Below are 27,055 nucleotides of genomic sequence, written 5' to 3'. Positions count from 1 at the left end.
TATAAGTGAAAAATGTTGCAATGCTTTTCTTTTTTGGGTCATTTTGCACAATAAAAACGATTATTTTGGAAAAACAAATTGAGGGAATGATCTCAAAATTTGCACACATGTTATTGGTTCAATTACCTCCATCAAAAGGTACACAAATCTTGGAAAAAAACATTTCCTGTCCCTTCATGTCAAAAACCTCAGTGGAGTCCCTTTAAAACTACTGTACAATAAATATATATCATACATGTACACCATATTTTGAATGTTTATAATGTGTACATGTTTATAGAAATTTATTTTTCTGCGAGATTCAAAGACAAAATATGTGGAATTTATAATACATAACAACAAAAGGTTACATAATAATTTTAAATATTCTGCTCTGGAATGTATTTTTAAAAAATACCTGTAGAATATATATTGCAAAAATATAAAATCTCATAAAAATGTTAATGAAATTTTGAATTTAAAGATTTAGAAGAGCTAACAAAGTGAAATACCAACAACTCCACCTACCAAGGAAATTGTATAGAACAGGGACCAAAATTCCATATTTCACTCAGATCCAATATTGATTTTCAGATATATTTCAAAAGGGAAAACAATAATACCGACACTTATTAAGTAAATACAGTTGAAAGCATTGTCATGGCTTTACAAGATGCAATTTTGTTTATGATTTGATATTTGTCTACTGAAATTAAATGGAAAGAAAGGGTATTTCATTTTCAAATGTAATAAGTCAACTGTCACAACAATAATTCAAAACAAATTAGTTTAATTACATGATAAATGAAAAGCATTTTGAGTAGATTCCATTAGAGAAGATTCCATTTTTGCTAAATTATCCTTATTCATAGAAATTATATATTTTTCACCCTAACAAATCATAAATGATTTGTTGTACATGTATCAAAGAAAACCAAAAATTCCTATTTCAAGGATTTAACATTTCAAGGTTCAATTCACAATTACTTGTATAACTTATGAAGAACACTTTTAGACATCATAGTGACAAGCCCTCAACATTTTGAGAATCATGTCGTCCACTACATAAATCATTACTGTGTTAAACAATAACAGAAGTTTTCTTATCTAAAATTGATAAGATTTTTCTCTTGGAGAGTTTTATCTTTAAAATAAGATTTTAGGATATCTAGAGGATGAAGAAGTGTTCTATTGTATAAGTCTAGATCCCCCATCATCTCCACATTGAAAACTGAGGAATATTGGACGTTGAACTGGGAGCCGAGCTTTCACTTTGGTCAGCTAACACGTCACCTGTGACAGCTGCATGTATAAATGGATCACTGTTATATTCATACTTGGATTCTGCCCTATCGTAAGAAGCCTGAAGTAAAAAATTTATAAACAATAACCATGTCCTTACAGAGAACATCCTACGATAGAAACATCTTAAGTCAAACCTGGGTAGTGTTTCATAGAAAGTTTCAGGTGTATCCTTATGGCCAACTATAGGATGCACTGAAGAACTTCAATAAATATTTTTACCGTTAGTGAAAGACTTAGACTTTAATTAAATTTATTCTTCTGAGAAAAGTTAAGAAATACAAGAAAGTGGCATATTCTTTAATTCAAAATGTGTTTATGTTCATCTGCGTTGCCATTCAAAAATTGAAGGACTCTAAAAAACATAGGAGTCATAAGTTAAAGTCTTTGAAATGCAATATTTGTTTCAGTTTTGGTCTTGACGAGAGACTGATTATCATTCCAGGAATCATTCTATTCAGTGGTACTAGATTCAGCCTTGTTATAGGAAGACTACACTCAAATTTCCCCAAAGATTATATTCATGAAAGATTAGTTAGGTTACTACACACCCATAATGTACCAATATATCATAAGCAACATAATTTTATGATTACCATATAAACAATCTAGTTTAACTTGACTGTATATAATCCTGTCTTAATAGTCACCCAACTGCTTTTAGCAGATCATTCGAAATTTACCATTAATTATAGTAAACACAATTGTATCAAGTGATCGTCTGTTGTAGGAGATCAGATTTTAATGTGTCCCTTGGCTGACTGCATAAAGCAGGTTTGACTGTACAGATATCAGAACAAAAACTGACATTTTGCAAAATATTTGAAATACAATTTTTTTTTAAATATTAAAGATACAAATACATTTTTAGATATTTTCATGTTTTTTTTATATATAATTTAATATTATTCTGGAGCAGTTACAAAAAAATAAAAATGGTTTCCTTACCATTTGTATACCCTGACCAGGGACCCTCATTTTCCTAACTGCTGATTGACTAGAAGTCTGAAAATTATAATAACATATATATTTTAATAGCCAATGTAAAAAAATACCTTGTTAATATTTTATTTCATCAGGAATCAAACTTTAGATTGTAATGCTGCTTTTTATTTTAGCACATTCCTTGGATGATTTTGTTGACCAGAAAGAATGAATAAATAGGTTTCAAGAAATTCTTATTATACAACTTACAATAAAACTTTGTACAATTTACCCATAACTCACTTTTCACTTTTCTAGTTCTTTTTAAAGTGGTGCAATTTTTTTACAATGACAAAGAAGGAAAATTCAAACTAGGGCAGAGAAATTTCTAAACCTTTGCATGACTAATGAAAATAAAAAAATTGAAAGAAAATTGATTTATAAAAAACAACAACAACAGACACCACCCTACTTTTGTGTTATCTGCTCTCTTAATTAAAAAGATGGGTCATGAAGCATACACTTTATCAGAAAATTGATAATTTCAGTGACTGATTGTAATAACAAGAGCTGTCGGTAGGACAGCACGCTCGACTATTCTAAGTGCTTGATAGTAAAAGAGCCTTGATAATGTTAAATTTCTTAAGTTCACAAAAGGGCTAATTTTTCATGTTATAGGCCTTAGAGAGAGTCTAATTACACAGTATTGGCTTGACTATTCGGAAGGTAATGTCACAAGGGTGTTTTATTGAGTATAATAATACTAATAACCTATGAATACATAAATTTGACAGAAAAGGTACAAAGGATTGTTATTAAGATAGTTTATCAAGTAAATCACTGCTTTATTATTATGAATGCATAAAATTGTCCCAAAAAAGGCACAAACCCTTCAGTAGTTATGGAGATAACAGCTTACAAGCAAAACTTTACCATGAATTTCTAAGTTGAAAAAGGGAAGAAAAATCAGCCTAAATGCAAGATAGAAATTATGGATCTTTGTCAGTGACCTACAATTATGACCCTAAATGCATATGTGAAGTTTTAAATAAATATCTTTAATTGTTATTGAGATATGTAAAACTTGCATGTAAACATTAACCAAGAGAATAAGTAGAAAAGGGGATATAAATCAGCCTTAATGCAAGATAGATTTATGGAACTTGGTCAGCGACATAAAATTATGACCCTCAAATTATGACCCTAAGTACATGTGTAAAGTTTCAAGTAAATATCTTTGAAGACCTTTAACCAAAATTTCTAAGTTTCAAAGGGGCAAATAATTCTGCAAATATTGCAGGCAGAGTTATGCAATTTTGCAAACTGATGTACATTGTTACTATAAAAAAGTATTTTAAATTTCAATTGAATATCTCAAGCAATAATTGAGATATTTGACTTTACAAAAAAACTTTAACCAAAATTTCTAAGTTCCAAAGGGGCATAATTCTGTCAATATTGTAGGCGGCAGAGTTATCCAACTTGTCAATCTGATGAACCTTGTTACTATCAATAAGTATTGTAAGTTTCAATTGAATATCTCAAGCAATAATTGAGATATTTGACTTTACAAAAAACTTGAACCAAAATTTCTAAGTTAAAAAGGGGCATAATTCTGTCAATATTATAGGCAGAGTTATCCAACTTGACGATCTGATGAACCTTGTTACTATAAATAAGTATTGTAAGTTTCAATTGAATATCTCAAGCAATAATTGACTTTACAAAAAACTTTAACCAACGCAGATGCCGACGCAGACGCTGACGCGACTACAATAGCTCTCATATTCTTCGAATAGTCAAGCTAAAAACTGTCACACACTAAAATAGTTTTATTCATTATTATCCTTAGAAACGTGCATTTCCTTACACAAAGATTTTGTATTTAGTATAGAAACATCCATTGAAGACTAAAAATTGCATGAACCACTTGTCATCTACATGATTCCATTATCAAACTTTTGACAGTTTAAAAATCTCCAAGTTAGAGCATAAAATTTTATACCACTAAAACATACAAAATTATTTGTCATAAAATATAACAACTTACAGGTCTGAGTACTCTTTTCTCTATAAGTTCTGCACGTGAAACCCGTTTACAACCAATTGCGGCAAAATGTGGCCATATCTTATCTGACGCCGAGGCAAAATCTATCGGAGTCCTAGTTAATATTGAATAAAATGTTGAAAAATTAATGTAAATCTAAGTCCATGTGTTATTTCATTGTAATGAATATGGATAAAAAATTTATCCATTTTTTTAAATTCAGTCAAACATAAACTGAGAATACAAATATGAATCAGTTTTTTTTCCATTATTATTATTATTTATTATTTGTAAGATAATCTGAAAATACTTCAACTTATCTTCAGCAAGTAATATATAAAAAGTCTTTGCAATGTATAATTAATAAAGAACTGACAAAACAATTCAAACCTGCCAACTGAGTCAGGGCTGTCTGGTTTAGCACCATATTCTAACAACAACATAACAATCTGAAAACAGCAACAGATATATACTTTATTTCCTTCAATGTACATGAAGAGCTGATAACATATTGATAAATAATAACATTCATGTATTATTATTTGGCGGTGTGATGGTCCTAAGAAAAGATTTTATCTTAAATCTATCACCACAATACTTCAAATATTTTTTAAAGAAAAAGTAGATTGTTTACGGGTTTTTTATCTCAATAAAGCAATGTATTGCATTAATAAATTTCTATTTTCTGAAGAGAAAAAAATTAAATAACTTATGATAACAAGAGCTGTATATAGGACAGTGTGTTCGACTTTTCTCAGTGCTTGATAGTAAAACGAGAGCCTGGATAATGTAGAAAGTTCAAAAGGGCCATAATTATGTCAAAATCCAAGAGTTATGGGCCTTGGACAGTGACCTTGTATTATGCTCTAAATGTGTGAAGTATCATACAATTCCCTTCTTTGGAGATACCAACCTGAAGGCAAAACTTAACCAAAGTGTTAGCGTGATGCTGATGTGTGTATAATAGCTCTCCCTATTCTTAGAATAGTTAAGCTACAAATTTAGAAACTCATCAATGACCATCCATTTAAATTGCAAGTATTTAACTTCAATTTGCTTTTCAATCAAAAGTTTATTTCTTACTTTATGCATGTAATATCTTAAACAGACATGCAGACAAAACAATTAAGAATTTTTAGCAATAATTTCAATACACATACTGACTACATAACAAACAGTGCAGACCATGATCAAATGGTACAAATGTCCCAAATGATCTTGATCTCCAAAATGGTTGCATTGGCGTCTGCAGTAGGCCAAGTGTTACAAATTTTAAGAAATATAGAGAAAGATATGCGTATATCTTACTGGACCATATTCCTGGAATGTGGCAGCATGAAGTGGTGTCCATAATGTTATGTTATTCCTTCTATTTACATCTGAAACAACAGAGAAATATTAGATGTGGTGAATAAATGTAGTTTCCATTTTTCCACAAAAGGTCAACTTAAATCACTTCTTACTTTGTTTATACAAAATACTTAAAATTATAAAAACATTAAACCACGCCATATCCACAGCAATGCCCCATAAACTTAGATTTTTCTTAAATGCATTTATTTATTTATCTATAATAGTCTTATATGTACCTGTTTTGTTTCTTAGTAACTGATCTACTATATCTCGAATGCCCCAAAAACAAGCTGAAATGAAAAATGTGTAATTAATCAAGCTGATTTCAAGAACAGAAACTATATTAACTTTTATAAAAGAGGATCTAGAAGTCATCTACCATACAAAACAATCCTGTTATTCATTGTACAGTGTTTTACCCAGTAAGACAGTTGTAAAAAGCTCAAATAAACATACCGTATAGTTTCCATTTAATAACCTTTAGGCTCGCCTTTTTAAGTCAGATTTTACATTACTGGAGTGACATTTAAAATTGTTACTTTTGAAATAAAAATATTTGGTTTTTAATCATTGCTCCTTCATTATGGATTATAAATCTACAGTATGTATTCTTAACCCTTATCTGGTTCTACTCAGGTGCCTGTTCGTGCCTGTAATGCCAGAAAAGCTGGAACGTTGCCATATGACATATGTGTCGGTGTGGCGTAAAACCCAATTAAACAAACTTATACCTTATCTACTGAATTACTAACATGAACTTACCCACTCAGCTTCTATTTTTACATTATCATAATGTATCAAGGTAAGGTGTATCAAGTTTGGCCACTAGCAGTTTAGAGCTTGGTCTGTCTGCTGCTGGATGTGCAGGCTCCAACCTGTGGTTCTGTACTGGTGGTAAGGGCTAATCACTTTTGGTGTCAGCACAGTAAGTGTTAATGGTAAAAGTACATTTTTAACAATTTTCCCTGAAAATGTATCCTCAATCATTTTTTCCCCTAATCTACCAAATATAATACATACCTATGTATAATTGGCTTTGTGTAACATCTGGACCATTGCCTTCTAATTTAATATTCTCTGTTAAAAACTGCTCTATCAACTGTAAAAGGATGAAATAAGATCATTTAAAGCACTGTTTGCTCGATTAAAAAATGTCTACTGAGAGAATATGTCCAAGACATATATAATATAATGCTTTTTTCAAGTGTTATCTATTTTTTTCGCCAGACAATGATAGCAGTAAATTGAAGATTCAAAGATGCTTTGAGAAAAATTGCTGCATTTTTCAAGTTTCAGAGACAATGTCATATTCTTTGATTAAATTGTCTCAAAAAAATAACAGTTGTTTTTTTTGTTTTTCTTATACATTTTAGGAACTTATATTTCAAAAGCTTAAATCATAAATATCAAAGTGAAAATCATACTGAATATATGTTACTTTTATGACAACAAGGACAAGCATATAAATCTTAAATTTCAACAGTGAATCAATGGCTTAAACTTTAAATCAAAAATATGATTTAAAAAAAAAAATCTTAATATTTCCTTAATTATAGCTTTTGAAAAGAAACTTGACTACAAAAAGGTACTACCTTACATATTAATGAACATGAATAAAATGTATTGAACAAAACATTTTGTTGAAGAAAAACAATCAACAAAACAAGCACATGAAGTGAAATTGATGAAGAGCAAATGACAGAAATCAATTTGTGAACAAATCACACTGGTGCTTTTCAAAACAGCTTTGAAAGTGTAAGATGATAGAGTAGAAATTTCAGCTGAGTAAATTAACCATCAGTCTCAGCTAAAAAATGATCAGTCACAATACCCTTTGCAACCTGCTAGACTCAGACTCAAGAGTACCTCAGCATTTTGCATGTTCTTAGGTTCCAGTTATAAAAACAATGACTATTTCAAGTTATTATAAAAACACAAATTCAATTGCAATTGTTTTCCGTAAAATTTTAATGTTTTATAAATTTCTATTCACAGTTTTTTTGCTGTTTTTTGCTGTTGTTTTTTGGGGTTTTTTTTGTTCTTTCATGAGCAGTTATAATATAAATGTATATATCTGTATACATGTGTACATGTATTTGTATTAAAATTGCATAAAATAGCATAAAAAAAACAAAACAAAAAAACCCAAAAAAAACCTGTAAAACTCCAATTCAAAAAACACTAAAATGTCAAAAAAGAACGGAAACATTCAAAAGCTGACAAATTTTGTAAACAAAAAAAAGAAATTTTATTAAATTGAAAAAAGACTGATTTAAGCATTGTAGTAGAGTTAAGATGTATAGTAAAAACACTTTACAGATAGATCTACAGAAGATGGAAAGTTTACACAATAAGTGAACTATGTATGTTAAAAACGACTGCTTACTGAATTTTATAATATAATGATAAATTCAGCACTTGTACATCTCTAATTTCAACAACAATAAACACTACTGTCCATACACCCAGGTTTCTATATATTTTCCTTTAATTCTTGACTCAAAACAATTAAAACATCCATTGAGGACAAACATAAAATTATGTGTGTGTGCACATTTTCAATTTCCAATCAACTTGGAAAGGATAAAATTGATGTTTCTTATCACCTCAAACATTCTTGTCATTTAATAAATAAATCACAAGTTTCCATTAAAATGATTTTGGCAGACATAATTATTGATCATTCACTTCAATATTATTGTGGACTTCATGTGCTTTCAACTTTTATTCACATAAAATACAATTTTGTATTAATCAAACAATAGTTAACTCTTTGCATCTGAAATCAGCACAAAGATATTCAAAACTTCTACATAAAGGACACAGTTATTCAATATAAAATGGACACAGTTATTCAGTATAAAAATGGACACAGTAAGTTATGCAGTATAAAAATGGATGACGTTATCCAGTATAAAAATGCAACATTTCAGCAAATTAGTGAGTATAAAAATCCACAGCATACATCATCCTACATATACTGTACACATGCAAGGTCAATAACTAGAAGATGCAGATAATTCAGAAACAAACAAAGAAAAAACAACAACAACAATTTTTCATTGACACTATACCTCTCGTTCTGACTAAATAAAACAAAATAAAAACAAGAAAAAAATAAGGTAAGTGATACAGCTATGGTATGGCTACAAAGTTTGCTCCTTTATACTGAATATTATATAACCACTGCCTTATACAATATGTAAATGATACTACAATGAAGAGAACAGTCCCCAATAATAACACAAATTTTGATTTATAAATAAAGGTATTGTAAATTTGGAACTACAAGAAAATTGTATTATTCATCAGATATATTTAAAGTGACATTATGCCCATCCAAGAGTAAATAGTTAGTGAACAGGTGAAAGACAAAGTATGTTTTCATTTTGACATACATGTAATTCCCTTTAACTTTTATAATTACTTCGTATGAATGAAAAATATCTCACAATTGGCCTGATGAAATTTCTGTAAATATCCAACAGAATTTACCTCTTACCGGTCCAATTTATAAAACAAATGGGGCAATCTATTTATATTTTGGACAGATTTGTGTTTTTAAATCTTAATCATTTTCCAATATCAAATGACTTTTTGACTGTTGGTCAATCACCATTAAAACAGTCAATCTTTTGAAATATATAGTCAATTCAGCTAAACATGACAAGTAAAAAATGTGCATAATGTCACTTTGAGTTTGAAAACAAAAATACTTTCTCAACACTGCTTTAAATAGTACCATTAGATGAATTTGTGTTTAATATTTCAAAGGGGACTGCCTAACTATGTATGCATTCTAGTGCTTACAATTTTAATAGCAATGTGCTAGCAAATAATCATAAATCTCAAGCCATATTCCTCCCAAAGAGCAAGGCCATCATTAAAAATATAGCAAAAGCAAAATTATGACATGTAACTGTAATGGCCATTATAAATCTTGAAATTATATCACTGGTCCTGTTACAAGTACTTTCTTTATAAAGCTTGAGAAACATGAATGTTTGTTTAATGGGAATCTCAATACTCATTAGGTTTAGGATAAAGCATGATGAGAACAACAGACATTTTACAAAGAATATGGGAATATCTGATAGAATAATGTGCCGGAATTGAAAATTACACTACATAGAACTATACCTTCAGACTTTCAGGATCCAAGACATATTTTTGATCTTTCTGAGAAAATTAATAGTGATAAATGATTATTCAATACCTTGATTATTTCCAGCTCTAAGGATTAATAAATTGATAATGATTTGTCTATTAAAAGTAATAACATTATCTCACATACTGTTCACTCAGTGTTGATTTAAATGTTGTTGTTTCAAATTCATGTCTAAAACTAACTCACTTTTTTTACAAGGATAACCAGTCCTGGAATATTTGTTGCTTGGTATAAATGAATTAATATTAAATTTTTTTGACTTTATATGTCACTTAACAGAACTTTCTACTAATTAGATCAGATGTGTGAGCCACAGAAATTGGGACCATAACTGTATAAAGCTCTAAAGCAGTCAGTTAACATTGTTCTCTGTTCCCATTAGAAAATCTGGGAGGAATTTCAATTTAGCATTTAAAGAGCATGTCATCGCCAATAACTGTTCACTTATTAGGACAAAAGGTGTGTAAGCTGCCCTAGATATCTCGGTTTCTGAAGTTGCATAATGTTACTGTATTCTGAGGGTCCAGAGTTAAAGTCCTGGTCAAGCTGGGAATTTTTTTCACCTTGTGACATGTACAGTAAGTTGAGAAATTCTTTGTTAGAAATAAATGTGTTGTCATAATCCAATTTTTACATATTATCAATATTTACATGTAATATATATTTAATTATATCATATTGATTTCATATTTAAATTGTCATGAGGGGTTTTTTGAAAAAACCATTTCCCCAAATATGGAAGAATGGGGGAAAAGATAGATATTCCAGGTTGTGTAGACACACAACTGAAGACACAGTGCCGGCAGATCCAATTTCTATGAAACATTTATGTTATTGTTAGACAAAATAATATTATTTTTTTTGGAATTAGACTGTTTAGATAAAAAGCTATGCATACAGATTTTATTTTTTTTTGTTAAAATAACTATTGTAGAATATTATAGATCTAATATTGTTCAAACAAGTGAACCACTATCAAATTTCAATTCTCAGTGTCAGAAATTTTGTGATTCAAAATTGTCACAACCAATAGATTTATCTGATAAAAAAGAATAAGCATATGAAATAGATAATCATTTCAAACATTTATATGTAAACAATGGTATAAAGCTATCTTTTGACAGTTGTAACCAAGGACGCCTAAAATTGCTAAATTGATAATTTTTAATTTATGTAAATTTTTAACACCATGGGTGAATGGACATGTATATTTTCATAAATTACCGCACCTGCTCATCTCCCTCTTGTGCTAATGTTGATAGATTTTCGACAGGGATTTTAGCTGTGCGTAAATGAACTTGTAAATCTTGTAAAATGCCGAAATTTTGGCCATCTTCGGCCATTTTTAAGATTCGGAATATCTTCGTGTCGGTGTTAACGTAAAAAAGTCCCTAGACCGGTTGTCCACCACAGGGTAAGTACACGTTGATGTTTTTCACAGTTTTTGTCTGAAAATGACATATTTTTTAGTATTATATGTATCTTATACTTCCATAATGATAATGTGCTAATAATCGAACAACGATAGTTTTACACAAGTAGACCGACATGTTGTATTTTTGTCGGTAGCAAGACACTTCACCCTCCAGACACTCCTCTCCCTCAAGACATTTCACCTCCCGCCCCCCCCCCCCCCTCAAAAAAAAAAAAAAAAAAAAAAATCAGTAAGACACTTCACCCCTCATCCAATTTTTTTTCTATAAAGTAAATAAGCCAACTCCACAATGCTTTAACAGTGTTTAATATATAATATGCTTATTTTTAGTATTATTTGATTAATAATTTTTTAATTAAATGACAATTTACAGACATTTCTAAGAGTAAATATTTGTTAAGTAATTAATTCAAGGGAAGTTCTGTAAATCTTTTTGTCCCCCGCCTTTTCAAAGAAAAAAGGGGGATATAGAAATCCGTCTGTCCGCTCTCACGGGACAGTAATAATGTGGCTAGAGGGACAATAGGTAACTGTTCTTTCTCTTTGATGTCATTCATTCCATAATGCTTTTATGTGGCTATTTTCTTTTGTGACGCTAAGAAGAACAATAGAGTAGCGACATAATTACTGTCCCTTTAGAACGTCCATCCATCACACTTTTGTGTCCGATCCATAACTTTGTCATTTGTAAAAGGAATTTAAAATTACTTGGCACAAATGTTTGTTATAATAAGACGATGTGTCATGCGCAACAACCAGACCCCCCACCTCCAGGGTCAAGGTTGCACTTGCTCATTCAACGTCAACATTGTCTATTTGAGGGTATATGTCGTATCCGGTCCATAACTTTCTTATCTTTGAAGGAATTTTGAAAATACTTGCCACAATTGTTCACAATAATGAGACAATGTGTCATGCGCAACAACCAGTCACCTTCCTCCAAGGTCAAGATCACACTTGGAGGTCAAAGATTAACAGTCAGTTATAGGGTATATTTTATGTCCAGTCAATAACTTTTTCATAGATCGAAGGATTTTGAAACTACTTGGCACAAATAGTCACTATAAAAAGAGGATGTGTCATGCGCAACACCTGCATCTCTACCTCCAAGGTCAAGGTCACACTTAGAGGTCAAAAATTACCATTGTCTGTTGTAGGGTATATTTTGTGTCCGATCTAGAACTTCTTCATAGTTCAAGTGATTTTGAAATGACTTGGCACAAATAGTCACAATAATGAGACAATATGTGTAGTACTACACCTGCACCCCTAAGTCCAAGGTCAAGGTCACACTTAGAGGTCAAAGGTTAGCAGAGTATGTTAATGGTATATTTTGTGTCCCTTCCATAACTAATTCATAGATCAAGGGATTTTGAAAATACTTGGCACAAATATTAGTCACAATGATAAGATGATATGTCATGCGTAACTTCTGTGTCCCTACCTCCAAGGTCAAGGTCAACTTAGAGGTCAAAGATTTACATAGTCTGTTATAGGATAAATTTTGTGTCCATAACCACAGGGGGCCCACACAGTGTTTGGATGGTATATACTGCTTGATAGTGACCTTAAAATGAGATTTTAGTCATAACCTTGTAATATGTATATAAATATAGACTATATTTATATACATATTACAAGGTTATGACTAAAATCTCATTTTAAGGTCACTATCAAGCAGTATATACCATCCAAACACTGTGTGGGCCCCCTGTGTCCATAACTTTTTCATAGATCAAGGGATTTTAAAAATACTTTGCATAAATAATCGCAATAATAAAATGTTATGTCAGGCGCAAAACATGGGTCCCTACTTCCAAGGTCACACTTAGAGGTCAAAGTTTAACGGTATATTTTGTGTCCGATCTATAACTTCTTCATAGTTCAAGCCAATCAAGGGATTTGAAAATACTTGTCACAAATAGTTACAATAATAAGATGATATGTCATGCACAGCACCTGCACCCTTACCTCCAAGGTCAAGGTCACACTTAGAGGTCAAAGCTTAACATGATAGATTTTTATATTCTGTGTTTCATTTTATTTCTTTAATAAATTTATTGTTGTATTAGCAGATCTAGCATTGATCATAAATTTGGACTGAAAGCTCTGAGATTCATACCTCAATCTTTGAAATAGCACAATTTTATGCTTCATATAAAACTTCCCTGAGGCGGGGGATGTTGGTAAACTCTGTTACAAATTCTTATTAGTTTTACACATGCAGGAAATTTCATGCGTCATGGGGGATGCCAGATTAGTCACATGCAGCATGATTTCAGTGAATTAATATCTTTCTTGAATAATATTAAAAAAAAAAATACCTGAGATATGTTTGTGGTTCAGATTGAAATATCCACTGATACCAGCCCAATGGGCATGTGTAATGATTTTTCACAAATTTAACTAGATTAAATTTGTTTAATACTTTGTTTTCTGTTGTTGAAATGTGTTTCAATTTATTCCTCACTTTAGTAACATGAAAATGAAATGTCTGACTTATGATCTAAAATAGCTAAATATACCTATAAGTTCTTCCTTCTCTACAAATTCACATGCTTAAATCAAAAAATTAAATATCTATTAGTATAAATGTTATAATATAACGAAAGAAATGATGAAAATGTAAAAACTATGATATAATTTTTTCATTTCACTAAAAAACATGTGTAGAAATAAGATTTTATTAAAATATTGTAAGTTTATCATTGCAAATACATAAATAACATATAGTCAAAATTGTCTTTACAACATAAGATATTACAAATCAATATTTTATGAATAACTTGTGTATGACAAATTTACAGATATAAGTCAAAGAATTTTTCCAGCATATAATCGCCAACTGGTTTAGCCAGCCAACCATTGGATACAAGGTTGTCAATGACATATTTCCTTGAATGTTTATCTGTGCTTTGATCCTTATCATTTAATTCATTTACAGTTTCTTTTAAATCAATACTTCCAGAATACCTGGTTTTAAAACCTTTGCCCATATTTTTCCTTTTTCTAAGCTGCTTTTTTTTAATTTTTTAGGGAAATTTTTTGGGGTTTTAAATTTAGGACAAAATTACACGCTGTTTGGCAGTTTCATCTACAGTCTTTTATCTTTTCCCAAATGAAGTGGAATTTTTTTCTCATTAATTTGGCACCAAAAACCATTACCTTCCCTTATTGCATTTATAATCATTTTTAAATTCATTAAATTCAATTTCCCTTAAATAAGGAAATTTAAATCCCCAGCTTGATGGAATTTTTTCCAAATTTTCTTGGTCATTTAAAGATTCGTCAGTCATATTTTTATATGAACTGTGTTCTTTCATTGTGCTTGGGTTACTTATTATTTCTTTATTTGTTTGGTTATTTACACCATATTTCATGTCATATTCAGTTCCACTCAGCTGCTGTCGTATTTCTGTAGAATTGATATTATCAATTTCATCTTCAATCATTATAAAGTCAGGATTTGTTACAAGATCTTCTTTGAATTCTTCTGCATATGCTTTTCTCACGGCCTCAGTTTCACCTTTACGACCTACACAGACAGTTAAACATTTGCTTTTTGCTTTCCATTTCCAGTGACCATTGCTGAATGCAGCCTTGTCTGCTCCAATTACCATGGCAACCTTGGCATTTTTGAAATTTTCCCACTTCTTTACATTTTCTCCGCAGTTTCTGGCAGAATGAGTGGTGGTGAAGTGTGCTTTAATCAATTTTTGGCCACTGCAGGCCAACTCGCATAGCTTAATCCGATGTTCAGCTTTAATGCACCTATCCCCTTTTCTTTTACACTTCTTTTCAACATAACTATCAGGTGCGACAGCAAGACGTGCTGCAACAACATTATAGTTTGCCATATTACTCAGCCACTTCACTGCACTATCTAACATTTGTATGTGTCCGACATGAACTGGATTAAATGACCCACCTAAACATACAATTAAATCCACTTTATCTCCAGCAAAAACTGGTTTTGTACAAGTAGTATATTGAATTCTTTGCCACAAGGTTATCAATGGGTTTTTCTAAAAACACTTCCTTTTTTCATTTGTGGGTTTTCATGGGCTTTAAAATCCCTCAGCAGTTAACCTTTTTCCCTTTTTGCTTCTTCCCCGTCCGAGCTGGGGAATTTTATCCCAAAAAGAAATGCCTTTCAAAAATTGGGTACATCTGAAAGGTGTGTAAAACGCGTTCTCAGGAGTTTGTTAAACTTGTGTAGGGTCGTTTTTTTAGTACATGCTGACGTTGCTCATGGACCATGTCAGTTATGTCCTCTATGTGTTGTATATATTGTTCGTGAAATCTCTCTAGAGGAATACCTTTGATGCCAAGCTGTACGGCCCTTCGTCTTTGGTTTCCTCCTTTAGGGTCATGATCTGGATCCCATTGGATTCGAACATTACCTTTGTAAACGAAAACAAATATTTTATAGACAGTTTACATTGGAGAAGTTTTATATGTTTTTATGCCACCGCAGCATCTGCGATGCGGTGGCATATAGCGATTCACCTGTGTGTGTGTGTGTTTGTTTGTTTGTGTGTTATATAGATTATATAGTGAACTTAAAAAATCTTCTTGTGAAAAACCACTTGTCCAATTTCAACCAAACTTGGCAGGATTGATCCTTGGGTGAAGGGCTTCCAAAGTTGTTCAAAGAATTTTATTCCATGCAGAAATCTGGTTGCCATGGCAATGAAAAGGAATTAAAGAATAAATTTAAAAAATCTTCTTGTAAAGATCCAAAAGGCCTAGAGCTTAGATATTTTGCATAAGGCATTGTCTGGTAGACCTCTACCAAGATTGTTCAAATTATAGCCCTGGGGTTAAAATCGGCCCTGCCCCGGGGGTCATTGATTTTCACTATATGTAAATATAGTAAAAACTTAAAATAACTTCTTGTAAAGACCAAAAAGGCCTAGAGCTTAGATATTTTGCATAAGGCATTGTCTGGTAGACCCTTAACAAGATTGTGCAAATTATAGCCCTTGGGTCTAAATTAGCCCCGCCCCAGGGGTCATTGGTTTTCACTATATGTACATATAGTAAAAACTTAAAATACCTTCTTGTAAAGACCCAAAAGGCCTTGAACTTAGATATTTTGCATAAGGCATTGTCTTTTAGACTTCTACCCAGATTGTTCAAATTATAGCCCTGGGGCCAAAATCGGCCCTGCCCCGGGGGTCATTGGTTTTCCTTATATGTATATATTAAAAATTTCTTCTAGCAATTGACAAATGCTAGAGTTTAGATAATTTGCATGAAACATTGTGTAGTGAACCTCTAGCAAAATTGTTCAAATTGTAGCCCTGGGGTCAAAATTGCCCCCGCCCCGGGGTCATTGATTTTCAATATATACATATAGTAAAAAATAAAAAATCTTATTGTCTGAAGGTACAAGGCTTAGAGCTTTAATATTTGTAAGATGATATCATATATAGATACTCTACCAAACTGCCAAAGTCTTTAAAATTTTGCCTCTAGTGTCAAAATTAGCCCCGCCCCGGGGGCCATAGCTTTTCCTTATATGTATAAAGAAAAAACTTAAAAAATCATCTTCTCTAAATTTTCAACGGCTAGAGTTAAGATATTTTGCATGAAACATTGTGTTGTGAACCTCTAGTAAGATTGTACAAATTATAGCCCTGGGGTCAAAATTGGCCCACCCCTAGGGGTCATTGATTTTTACTATGAACATATAGTAAAAAATTAAAAAAAGGTTCTTGTCTGAAGGTCAAGGCTTAGAGCTTTGATATTTGGTATATAATATCATCTATGGGTCCTCTACTAAAGTTGTTTTAATTATGCCCCTAGTGTTAAAAATTGCCCTGCCCCAGAGGCAATAGTTTTCCTTACATGTATAAAGTGAAAACTTGAAAAATCTTCTTCTTTGAATTGACAAAGGCTACAGGTTAAATATATAGAATGAGACTTTGCGAAGTGAACCTCTACCAAGATTGTTCAAATTATAGTCCTGGGGTCAAAATTGGTTCCGCCCTGGGGGTCATTGATTTTCATTATGTACATATAGTAAACAAATAAAAATATCTTTGTCTGAAGGTACAAGGCATAGAGCTTTGATGTTTGCTATATAATATCATCTATAGGTCCTCTACCAAAGTTGTTCAAATTTTTCCCCTGGTGTCAAAATTGGCCCTGCCCGGGGGCAGTGATTCTCATTATGTACACATAGTAAAAACAGAAAATAAAACAAATGTTTTCTGAATGGGAGAAAGCTACAGCTTAGATATTTGACTTGAAATGTTTTGGTGGACCTGTATCAAGATTGTTTTGAATTAAACCCTTTGGTTAAAAGTTTGCCTTGCCCAAGGGGACAGTGACCTACTTTCTTGTCCAATGAAATTTAACCATGTGCACAGTTTTAATTGGAAAATTGAACTTTGATATCAGCTGACCTAGATTTTGATGATGTGACCTACTTTCTTGTGCTTTGATCTACAGCTATGAAATTTGAACCATGTGCACAGATTAAGATGTAAAGTGAACTTTGATATCAAGCTGACCTGGATTTTGACAAAGTGTCTTACTGTGTTATCCTTTGATGTAGTCATGAAATTTAGGCTGTGTGAAATATGACCTTCACCCACCAAATCATTAGACTCAAGTGCATTGATATATTCCTACTCTGATCTTTTATTGGATTAACAATAGATTTAACCACTAATCTGATAATAAGAAAATTAGATAGGTCAGGGATCTATGCATTATGACAATCTTCAATTGTATAGAAACAAAAAAAATCTGTTCCTACACTACTATTAGTGTTGTGTTAATGCGGTGGCATAGCATTTTTCTCAAATGCAATCTTGTTTTAAAATTATTTCATTGTAAAAAGAAAACTTGCATGATTTAAAGAGCAAAATAATTCTATATAAATATTAATTACATCATTTCCCTTGTTTTATCTGAGCATACATGTATTTTTGTATGTATAATAAATGCCGCTGAAAAAGGCTGTAAGGTAGAAAGCTACGGCAAATTCAAATTAGCATTTCTTTTATTAAATATTGATTAATATAATTAAATTCTTTAGATATTTACCTGGGGTGCGGCCCTCTGGACGGATGCCATTGCCTCTTGAAAATTTCAGTATCTGATCAAACCCTTCTATTGACAGATATATAGCAAGGATTCTGTTCTGATTTTTTTTCTGAGCCCAGTTTGATCTGTACATCATCCATAGGAAATTTGTCTTGATCCAGGTCATACGTGTAAAACTGTATCTCATCCCTGAAACAATAATCACTTTTATTTTTATTATTATTATACCCTGCACAACGAAGTTGTAAGGGAGGTATACTGGAATCAGCTTGTCTGGCCAACAGCCGTCCAGACATCTCCCCGTCCAGCCGTCTGTCGGTTTTTCCTTGTCCGCCCAATAACTTAAGATTCCTTTGACCCACAGTAAGATTCCTTTGACCCGCAGTCTTCATATTTGGCATGGAGGTTAGTCATGACTAGTAGATGACCCCTATTGATTTTGAGGTCACTGGGTCAAAGGTCAAGGTCACAGGGGCCTTGACTAAAAAAAGCTTGTCTGCCCAATAACTTAAGATTCCTTTGACCCACAGTCTTCATATTTGGCATGGAGGTTAGTCATGATTAGTAGATGACCCCTAATGATTTAAAGGTCACTGGATCAAAGGTCAAGATCACATTGGTCTTGACTAAAAAAAAGCTTGTCCGCCCAATAACTTAGGATTCCTTTGACCCACAGTCTTCATATTTGGCATGGAGGTTAGTCATGATTAGGTAATGACCTCTATTGATTTTGAGGTCACTGGGTCAAAGATCAAGGTCACTTGGACTTTGACTTCAAAGAGTTTGTCGCCCAATTACATAAGAAACCTTTGACCCTCAGTCTTCATATTTGGCATGGAGGTTGATCATGACCATTTGATGACCCCTATTCATTTTGAGGTCAAAGGTCAAGGTCACAGGGACCTTGACTCAAAAAAGCTTTTCACCTCAATTGCTTAAGAATGCTTTGGTCAACAGTCTTCATATTTTGTATTGAGGTTGTTTATGACTAGTAGATTGCCACTATTGATTTTAGTTGACTGTGTCAAAGGTCATGGTCACAGGGATTTTCACTATAATAAGTTTGTCTGCTCAAATGTTACAGAATGCCTGTCCGCAGTGTATTGATTTTTGACATTTTCACATTTGAAGCATGTAGAATACATTAGCATGTAGAATACATAACATAGCAATGCACTGGCTTAGTAACCTCAGATTTGACAGGGAGGTTGTCCTGGAGCTGTAAATGGCCACTGTTGATTCTGACAAAGTAGTATGCGGGGGTATTTGCGCCATGACAGTGGCAGTTCTAGTTATTATTATTAGCTCACCTGTCACAAAGTGACAGGGTGAGCTTTTGTGATTGCTTTTCGTCCGGCCGTCGTCCGTAAACTTTTACTTTAAATGACATCTCCTCATAAACCACTAAGCCAATTTCATCCAAACTTCACAGGAATGTTTCTTTGGTGGTCACTTTTGAAAATTGTTCAAAGAATTTAATTCCATGCAGAACTCTGGTTGCCATGGCAACCAAAAGAAAAAACTTAAAATATCTTCTTCTAAAAAACCCAAAGAGCTAAATTTTTGGCATGAAACATATTCTGGTGAGTGTCTACCAAGTTTGTTCAAATAAAAGCCCTGGGGTCAAAATTGGCCCCGCCCCAGGGGGTCATTGATTTTCCCTATATACATATATATATAGTAAAAACTTTAAAAAATCTTCTTTTAAAGAACCAAAAGAGCTAGAGCTAAGATATTTAGCATAAAACATCTTCTAATGGATGTCTACCAAGTTTGTTCAAATAAAAGCCCTGGGGTCAAAATTTGCCCGGCCCTGGGGGTCATTGATTTTCCAAATTTCCTTATATGTGTATAGGAAAAACTTAAAAAATCTTCTTTGGAAAAAATCAAATAGCTAGAGTTTAGATATTAAGCATGAAACATCTTCTAGTAATTGTCTACAAAGTTTGTTCAAATAAAAGCCCTGGGGTCAAAATTGGCCCCACCCCGGAGGTCATTCATTTTCCCTGTATGTGTAAAACTATAGCAAAAATTGAAAAATCTTCTTTGAAAAAACTCAAATAACTAGAGTTTAGATATTAAGCACGAAGCATCTTCTAGTGAGTGTCTTCAAAATTTGTGCAAATAAAAGCCCTGGAGTCAAAATTGGCTCCGCCCCGGGGACATTGATTTTCCTTATACGAGTATAGCAAAAACTTACAAATCTTCTTTGAAAAAACCCGAATAGGTAGAGTTTAGATATTAAGCCTGAAACATTTTCTAGTAAGTGTCTACAAAGATTGTTCAAATAAAAGCCCTGGGGTCAAAACTGGCCCTGCCCCAGGTGTGTCATTGTTTTTACCTATATGTGTAAAGAAAAAACTTTGAAAAATCTTCTTTTAAAAATCCCAACTAGCTAGCCCTTAGATGTTTAGCATGAAACATCTTCTTATGGTTGTCTACAAAGTTTGTTCAAATAAAAGCCCCGGGCTTTAAACTGGCCCCGCTCCGGGGGCCTATGTACAGGTGAGCGACTTCAGGGCCATCATGGCCCTCTTGTTATTATTATAGTGTAAAATAAACTTGGAAGGGCATTTTCTGAACTTAATTTGGGATTTGTAACCATGATCTGAATTGTTACAGTATCACAGACATAAATACATTTGTCACTTTGATTTAATGAAAAGCTTTTATTAAGATAAGATTTGCCTATTTGTAAAACATAGAAATTTGATATATATATAGATTATAATTATATTCTTATAAATAAATTAGAATTAAGCACAAAAGTAATTTTTAAATCTGAAAGTATTGAAAATTTTACTAAAATAATCTTTCATCATCTTAAAATAGTATTTGTAGAAGCATTGCAGAAATAACTTAAGAAAAAAATACAATTTTCATATAATTAAGATATGAATATTTTATGTTGTATTATTAATCACTTCTGAAAAAAAAACAGTGATTACAGCTAGTTTTAAAAAATTATTATTACCAATACACAAGGTACTGTGTATCTTTAAATGAAGATAAAATATATTTTTTACAGAATGATCTGAAACATTTTTAAAATAAACATTTTAAAGGTACCTCCAAACTTTCCATGTTTCACTGCATAATCAGCAATATCTGGACAAAATGCTTGATACACAACAATATAATCCTTGTCATACTGAGCTAGAATATGTTTCCCTATTGATGGCCAGTGTGAAGCACACTGTTCCTTGTAATTCTCCCATTTTAACCTAAATGTTTTACCTTCAGCCATTATTGTAAACTTGAACTACTTATTTTACAGTGTTTATTTTATATATATACTCCATGTACAAAAATCAACTGATAATATACATACATGTCTATTTATAGATATTGGGTAATACGGAAGTGTTGCGAAATACCCAATATCCTATTATTGTGCAATAGTGTGTTTAAACTTGTTTAAATCTATTTATATATCAGTATTTCTATTTGGTATATTTAATATTATTGATTTATGGTCACACACACTTCTTTTAATATTAAAGAAATAGTTAAATAATATCAGCAGATAAAATACATGTACATCAGCAGTAAATAAAACTGTTTTGTTTACATAAAATATTAAGTATACAGAAATCAGCCTCAGAAATCTACCTGAAATTATAAAGTTAAACGTTTATGTCCTAGGATTTGAAGAATAGGGGGGAATTTTTTGTATAGAAAAGTGGGAATTTATTACATTTGTTGATGTTTTTCCTTCTTTCTCTATGTGAAATTTTCCTCCTGCCTCTGAAAAAAAAGGGGAATTCTCAAAAATATGAGTGAATCCCCCCCATCCCCCCTCCTAGAATAGACACTGAATTAGGCTTTATCCATTATTTATATTTAAATCTATTAGTATGATTTAAGTTAATAGAACATATTAAATGATCAAACTGAGGTTGTATACAACAATTTTCAAACATTGAAGAATATGTAAAATATGTACTGCAAATATTTGTACATATCAAAATTTAATGTAATCATTAAATTATATGCATAATGCCATTCATTTCTTATTGAAACATTTGACTTAGATTTTATAGAAAATAATTTTTTTATTACCTCCCTTTATTTACATGAAATATTAAATTGTTATTCAGTAATATCTTTATAAATAATGCTTTTTGGAACTTACAAAATTGATAAATCTTAATTTGAGCATCATATTTATGATTTAAAACCATAAAAAAATGTGTTAAAAGCGTAATGACTTTATTTGCTTGGAGAATTTCTGAGAATTACAGAAGCTGTGAGAACAGATTTATTCATGTATAATAAAATATGCAAAATCTATACATAGAGGGGGAGGATCAAAATATAAATAAAAATTCAATTTATATTTTACAGAGAAAACTCTTATTCCGGTTGTCATGGAAACAAGAAGCAGGAAACAACATGGTGGGTGGGAAAAGTCTGTTTTCGTAACAGTTGGAACAACAAGATTTGATAAACTGATTGAAACAGTTTGCTGCGCGAGTACATTAAAGGTACATGTAGTCATTTATGTATGATAATAGTAGAATCGTTACAGATAGTCATTTTATGGGTATTTAAAGTACAATCATGTTATTTGTTTACAAATGGTTATGTAACAGTTTTGGTTATCTGTGAATGAACTATGATGATTTTAGACGTGTTTATATCTACAAAAAAAAGAAAGGACCCTAGCAAAAAATACAATTTCCAAACTTTATTGTATATCTGAGTATGTATCTTAATTACCTTTTTCATATTTTTTTCTGTTTGAAGCGCCCAAGCTGATCTATGTAAGAAAGTCAATTTTTATGTATTTAGGCTTTTTGACCTCAGTGGAGTTCCTGTCATGCCAGTGTTTTATTGAATCTCTCCAAAATTTATCTGTTATTTCTATTTCTAACAGGGTTACATGTTCATGTGAAATCATTTTTACCTATAAAGAAAATTATCAAGTTGTAGAACATGGTATTTGTTTATCTAAGTGGTAAGAAATTTTGTATCATTATTATTCTTTCTCTCTGGTTTCAGTGTCTACAGATGTTGGGTTATAAGAAAGTGCTGTTGCAGGTTGGAGCTGGTGAGGTTGAACCAACAGAGTCCACAGTTCAGGGTATCACTGTTGATTCCTATAGGTTCAAGCCTTCAATAAAGGAAGATATTGACTCAGCTGACCTTGTTATTAGTCATGCAGGTATATTTGAGCAGCATCACGACAAAACCAACATAATGGGTTTGCGACCAGCATGGATCCAGACCAGCCTGAGCATCCGCGCAGTCTGATCATGATCCATGCTGTTCGCTTACAAACCCTATAACAAGAAGAGAAACTGATAGCGAACAGCATGGATCCTGATCAGACTGCGCAGGCTGGTCTGGATCCATGCTGGTCGCAAACACATTATGTTGGTTTTGTCATGACGCGCTCATTTATAGATCATTCCTTGAAATGTGTATTTTACAATACAAAAAGGTTAAAATTTTCACAGTAATTTTATAATATAGAGGATATTGAATGTGTGTAAGTTCAATACTGAATTTATTGAAGTAGAATAAAATATTATAATATTTTATTTATCAAATAATATTTATAACAATTATTTAGCATGGTAGAGTTAACAGAAGTACCATTATTAAGGTGTACTGTCTTGAAATTTAGATTTAAAGAAATCACATTGCGACATTGTATGAAAATATATGTACAAGATTAACAACAGTGTATTTATATAACAGGGGCAGGTAGCTGCCTTGAGACACTTGGTGCTGGTAAGAAACTTCTAGTGGTGATAAATGACGAGTTGATGGGTAACCACCAATTAGAGCTGGCTTATCAGTTACATCAAGATCAACACCTGTATTACTGTAATTGCAAGTAAGTTCCGATTTATTTCTTAAAATTCAAAGGAGACAGATTCATTGCATTTGAAATGTGAAAAATATTTAGCTTTACGGTAGTCTTACTGTAATGATTTCCCACCCAAAGGATTTCTAACATTGGCCAATACCCTAATAAATCAGTCATTTCCTGAACGTTATTTTTCAAAATTTTCGGTATTCAATAACTTTTAACCATTTATAACCAGAATTTAGTACATAGTGATCAAGGATGAGTGATTATAAATAACCTAATGCCCAAGATTTTGAAAAAAAATGTTCTGGAAATAACCTTTATGCTACGATATTGGCAGATGTTCGAATTTTTTGACGGGGTGGGGGAGGGGACACAAAAATTGGTTTCCAGTAATAACTAAAGTTAGGAATTAGACTCAAATTAGTAATCAAATTTAGTATATAGCAAGCTTATGAGGAGACATCTCTTCGATATTGTGTTTGGGCCTCCTAGGGTCAAGGTCACTGTTACCTGGGAAACCTGGGAAGGTAAAATTCATCCCAGCTGTTACTAAAAATAGAAAAACTGCGTTTTGGTTTATATGAGGTAAGGCATTGGATTGTAATAATGTTTTGTACACAGGTATGACATCATAAAATACAAACCACTAATGTTTCACTAAAGGTGGCTGATGGTGGTATGGATAGTACGGAGCCCCTAAGGTGACATTTTCCACACTTTTTTCCCCGGAATTTAATTCGTTTTTACGAAATAATAATTCGTAATTACGAAATAATAATTCGTTTTTACGAAATATTAATTCGTAAATACGAAATATTAATTCGTTTTTACGAAATATTAATTCGTTTTTACGAAATATTAATTCGTAATTACGAAATATCATTTCGTTTTTACGAAATATTAATTCGTTTTTACGAAATATTAATTCGTTTTTACGAAATATTAATTCGTAATTACGAAATATTATTTCGTAATTACGAAATATTAATTCGTTATTACGAAATATTAATTCGTTTTTACGAAATATTATTTCGTAATTACGAAATATTATTTCGTTATTACGAAATATTAATTCGTAAAAACGAAATATTATTTCGTAATTACGAAATAATAATTCGTAAATACGAAATAGTATTTCGTAAAAACGAATTAAATTTTTTCTGGCGTTTCAAAGAGTTTTGGTAATATTTATAAATAAGGCCTCAAAACTAAGTTCCTGACTTAATATAAGGCATGTACATGCAATATAAATAGTGATTTTTGTTCTCCCCAAGTTTTTTAACTTTACACTATTGTACATAAATTAAAATATTCGCATGTCAATAGCGTTGAGCCACAGCCGTAATAGACACGCGCTAGGAAAATTTACTTAAAATGGGGGTCCTGTGCTTCAAATCCAAACACGGACATTTCTAATACTAAATTGTGAGGAAATATTCATTTTAAATTGATTAGATTAGTGAAATCTGGACCAACCCCCTCCTCGTCCCATTAGTTTTACTTATGTATATGATAAAAGAACGGAATAATATAGCATGTTTCTGTTTTAAAGATACATGTCGTAAAATATTGCCTCAAACATTAAAACATTGCTGATAGGAACATGTATTTGACAATGGGGAAAAAAGACCATTTTGGATAGAGAATGACTTCTCACTCAAAAACCCTGTTCACTTAAATATAATAACTTGAGAACCATTCGGCTTATAATCGCAAAGTTGATCAAGGCATGTAAATGACCCATTTGTGAGATTAATAGGTTCATTATCAAGCTCAAAATGACCTTAAATAAGATTTCGTAAAAACGAATTAATATTTCGTAATTACGAAATAACATTTCGTTTTTACGAATTAATATTTCGTAATAACGAAATAATATTTCGTAATTACGAAATAATATTTCGTAAAAACGAATTAATATTTCGTAAATACGAATTAATATTTCGTAAAAACGAATTGATATTTCGTAATTACGAAATAACATTTCGTTTTTACGAATTAATATTTCGTAATTACGAAATAATATTTCGTAAAAACGAATTAATATTTCGTAAAAACGAATTGATATTTCGTAATTACGAATTAATATTTCGTAAAAACGAATTAAATGCCGGGGTAAAAGTGTCGAGAATGTCACCTTAGGGGCTCCGTAGGATAGCTCTAGTTTGACCAAGTATAAAATTTAGGCTATACATACTATACATGTATGTATGTTGGTATGAAAACACTTGCATAAATTTCCATTTTCCATTCTTAATTTCAGAAATCTTGTGGAAACATTAGAAACTTCAGATTTTGAAAAGTTGGTGCCGTTCCAGCCAGGGAAACCAGAAATCTTTGCACAATTTCTTGATAAAATGATGGGATTTTCATCACCATGACAGTATCTAAACTGAGCTCAGACATGCAATAATTTATGTGTTCATCACCAGTAAAAGTTGGATATCTGTCCATTTATTAAGTATGTTTAAGTAAGCTGATAAGATGATTGATAGATTAAGCGAGGCTGAAAGAAGTTTGGTGAATCGTGATCATTTGTTACAAAACTTCTCCTCACACAGATCACTGATGCAGCGACCAGCGGCGAAGTTCTTCATATTGTAAAGATGCTACAGAGTAGACCAAGTTGTTTAAGTAATTGTTAAAATGGGTGATATTATTTTACCAAATGGTGAAAATCACTAATTAATGTGATATCTGCTCATTTTTATGCCACCGCAGCATCTGCGATGCGGTGGCATATAGCGATTCACCTGTGTGTGTGTTTGTTTGTGTGTGTGTGTGTTATATAGATTATATAGTGAACTTAAAAAATCTTCTTGTGAAAAACCACTAGTCCAATTTCAACCAAACTTGGCAGGATTGATCCTTGGGTGAAGGCCTTCCAAAGTTGTTCAAAGAATTTCATTCCATGCAGAATTCTGGTTGCCATGACAACCAAAAGGAATTATAAGAATAAATTTA

At 31.8% G+C, this 27,055-nt stretch overlaps 2 protein-coding genes across 4 annotated transcripts; one reads left to right on the top strand and one right to left on the bottom strand.

The window, feature by feature from the left end:
• Positions 1-522: 522 nt before the first annotated feature.
• On the bottom strand, positions 523-11,186 carry LOC132727284 (ankyrin repeat and SOCS box protein 11-like). Of its 3 annotated transcripts, none has more exons than XM_060712715.1 (9): positions 11,003-11,186; positions 9,746-9,784; positions 6,626-6,704; positions 5,842-5,895; positions 5,561-5,631; positions 4,643-4,701; positions 4,256-4,367; positions 2,230-2,286; positions 523-1,342 (listed from the first exon to the last, which is right to left on the bottom strand). In XM_060712715.1, exons 1-9 carry the CDS (start codon positions 11,114-11,116, stop codon positions 1,193-1,195), a joined length of 735 nt encoding a protein of 244 aa, XP_060568698.1. In that variant the 5' UTR covers positions 11,117-11,186; the 3' UTR covers positions 523-1,192. The 3 variants fall into 3 exon arrangements, with proteins under 3 accessions (XP_060568698.1, XP_060568699.1, XP_060568700.1); XM_060712716.1 differs by lacking the exon at positions 9,746-9,784 and adding an exon at positions 8,680-8,691; XM_060712717.1 differs by lacking the exon at positions 9,746-9,784 and having other exon boundaries at positions 11,003-11,184.
• Positions 11,093-26,540, top strand: LOC132727285 (UDP-N-acetylglucosamine transferase subunit ALG13 homolog). The gene is made up of 5 exons (XM_060712718.1): positions 11,093-11,187; positions 22,615-22,754; positions 23,272-23,434; positions 23,974-24,112; positions 26,355-26,540. The coding sequence occupies exons 2-5, from the start codon at positions 22,638-22,640 to the stop codon at positions 26,470-26,472; spliced, it is 537 nt and encodes a 178-aa protein (XP_060568701.1). The 5' UTR covers positions 11,093-11,187; positions 22,615-22,637; the 3' UTR covers positions 26,473-26,540.
• Positions 26,541-27,055: the final 515 nt, after the last annotated feature.

The sequence above is a fragment of the Ruditapes philippinarum genome, unplaced genomic scaffold, assembly GCF_026571515.1.
Source record: "Ruditapes philippinarum isolate M1 unplaced genomic scaffold, ASM2657151v2 ctg3604_1_1_1_1, whole genome shotgun sequence".
Lineage (NCBI taxonomy): Eukaryota > Metazoa > Mollusca > Bivalvia > Venerida > Veneridae > Ruditapes > Ruditapes philippinarum.
This window is presented reverse-complemented; position numbering and strand designations above follow the sequence as displayed.

Coding starts and splice junctions, on each gene's coding strand:
- LOC132727284 (XM_060712715.1), bottom strand. CDS start 11,116: ATGGCCGAAGATGGCCAAAATTTCGGCATTTTACAAGATTTACAAGTT. Junction 6,705..9,745: donor TGGATCCTGAAAGTCTGAAG/GTATAGTTCTAT, acceptor ATCCTTTTACAG/TTGATAGAGCAGTTTTTAAC. Junction 2,287..4,255: donor AGAAAAGAGTACTCAGACCT/GTAAGTTGTTAT, acceptor TATAATTTTCAG/ACTTCTAGTCAATCAGCAGT.
- LOC132727285 (XM_060712718.1), top strand. CDS start 22,638: ATGGAAACAAGAAGCAGGAAACAACATGGTGGGTGGGAAAAGTCTGTT. Junction 22,755..23,271: donor GCTGCGCGAGTACATTAAAG/GTACATGTAGTC, acceptor CTCTGGTTTCAG/TGTCTACAGATGTTGGGTTA. Junction 23,435..23,973: donor CCTTGTTATTAGTCATGCAG/GTATATTTGAGC, acceptor TTTATATAACAG/GGGCAGGTAGCTGCCTTGAG.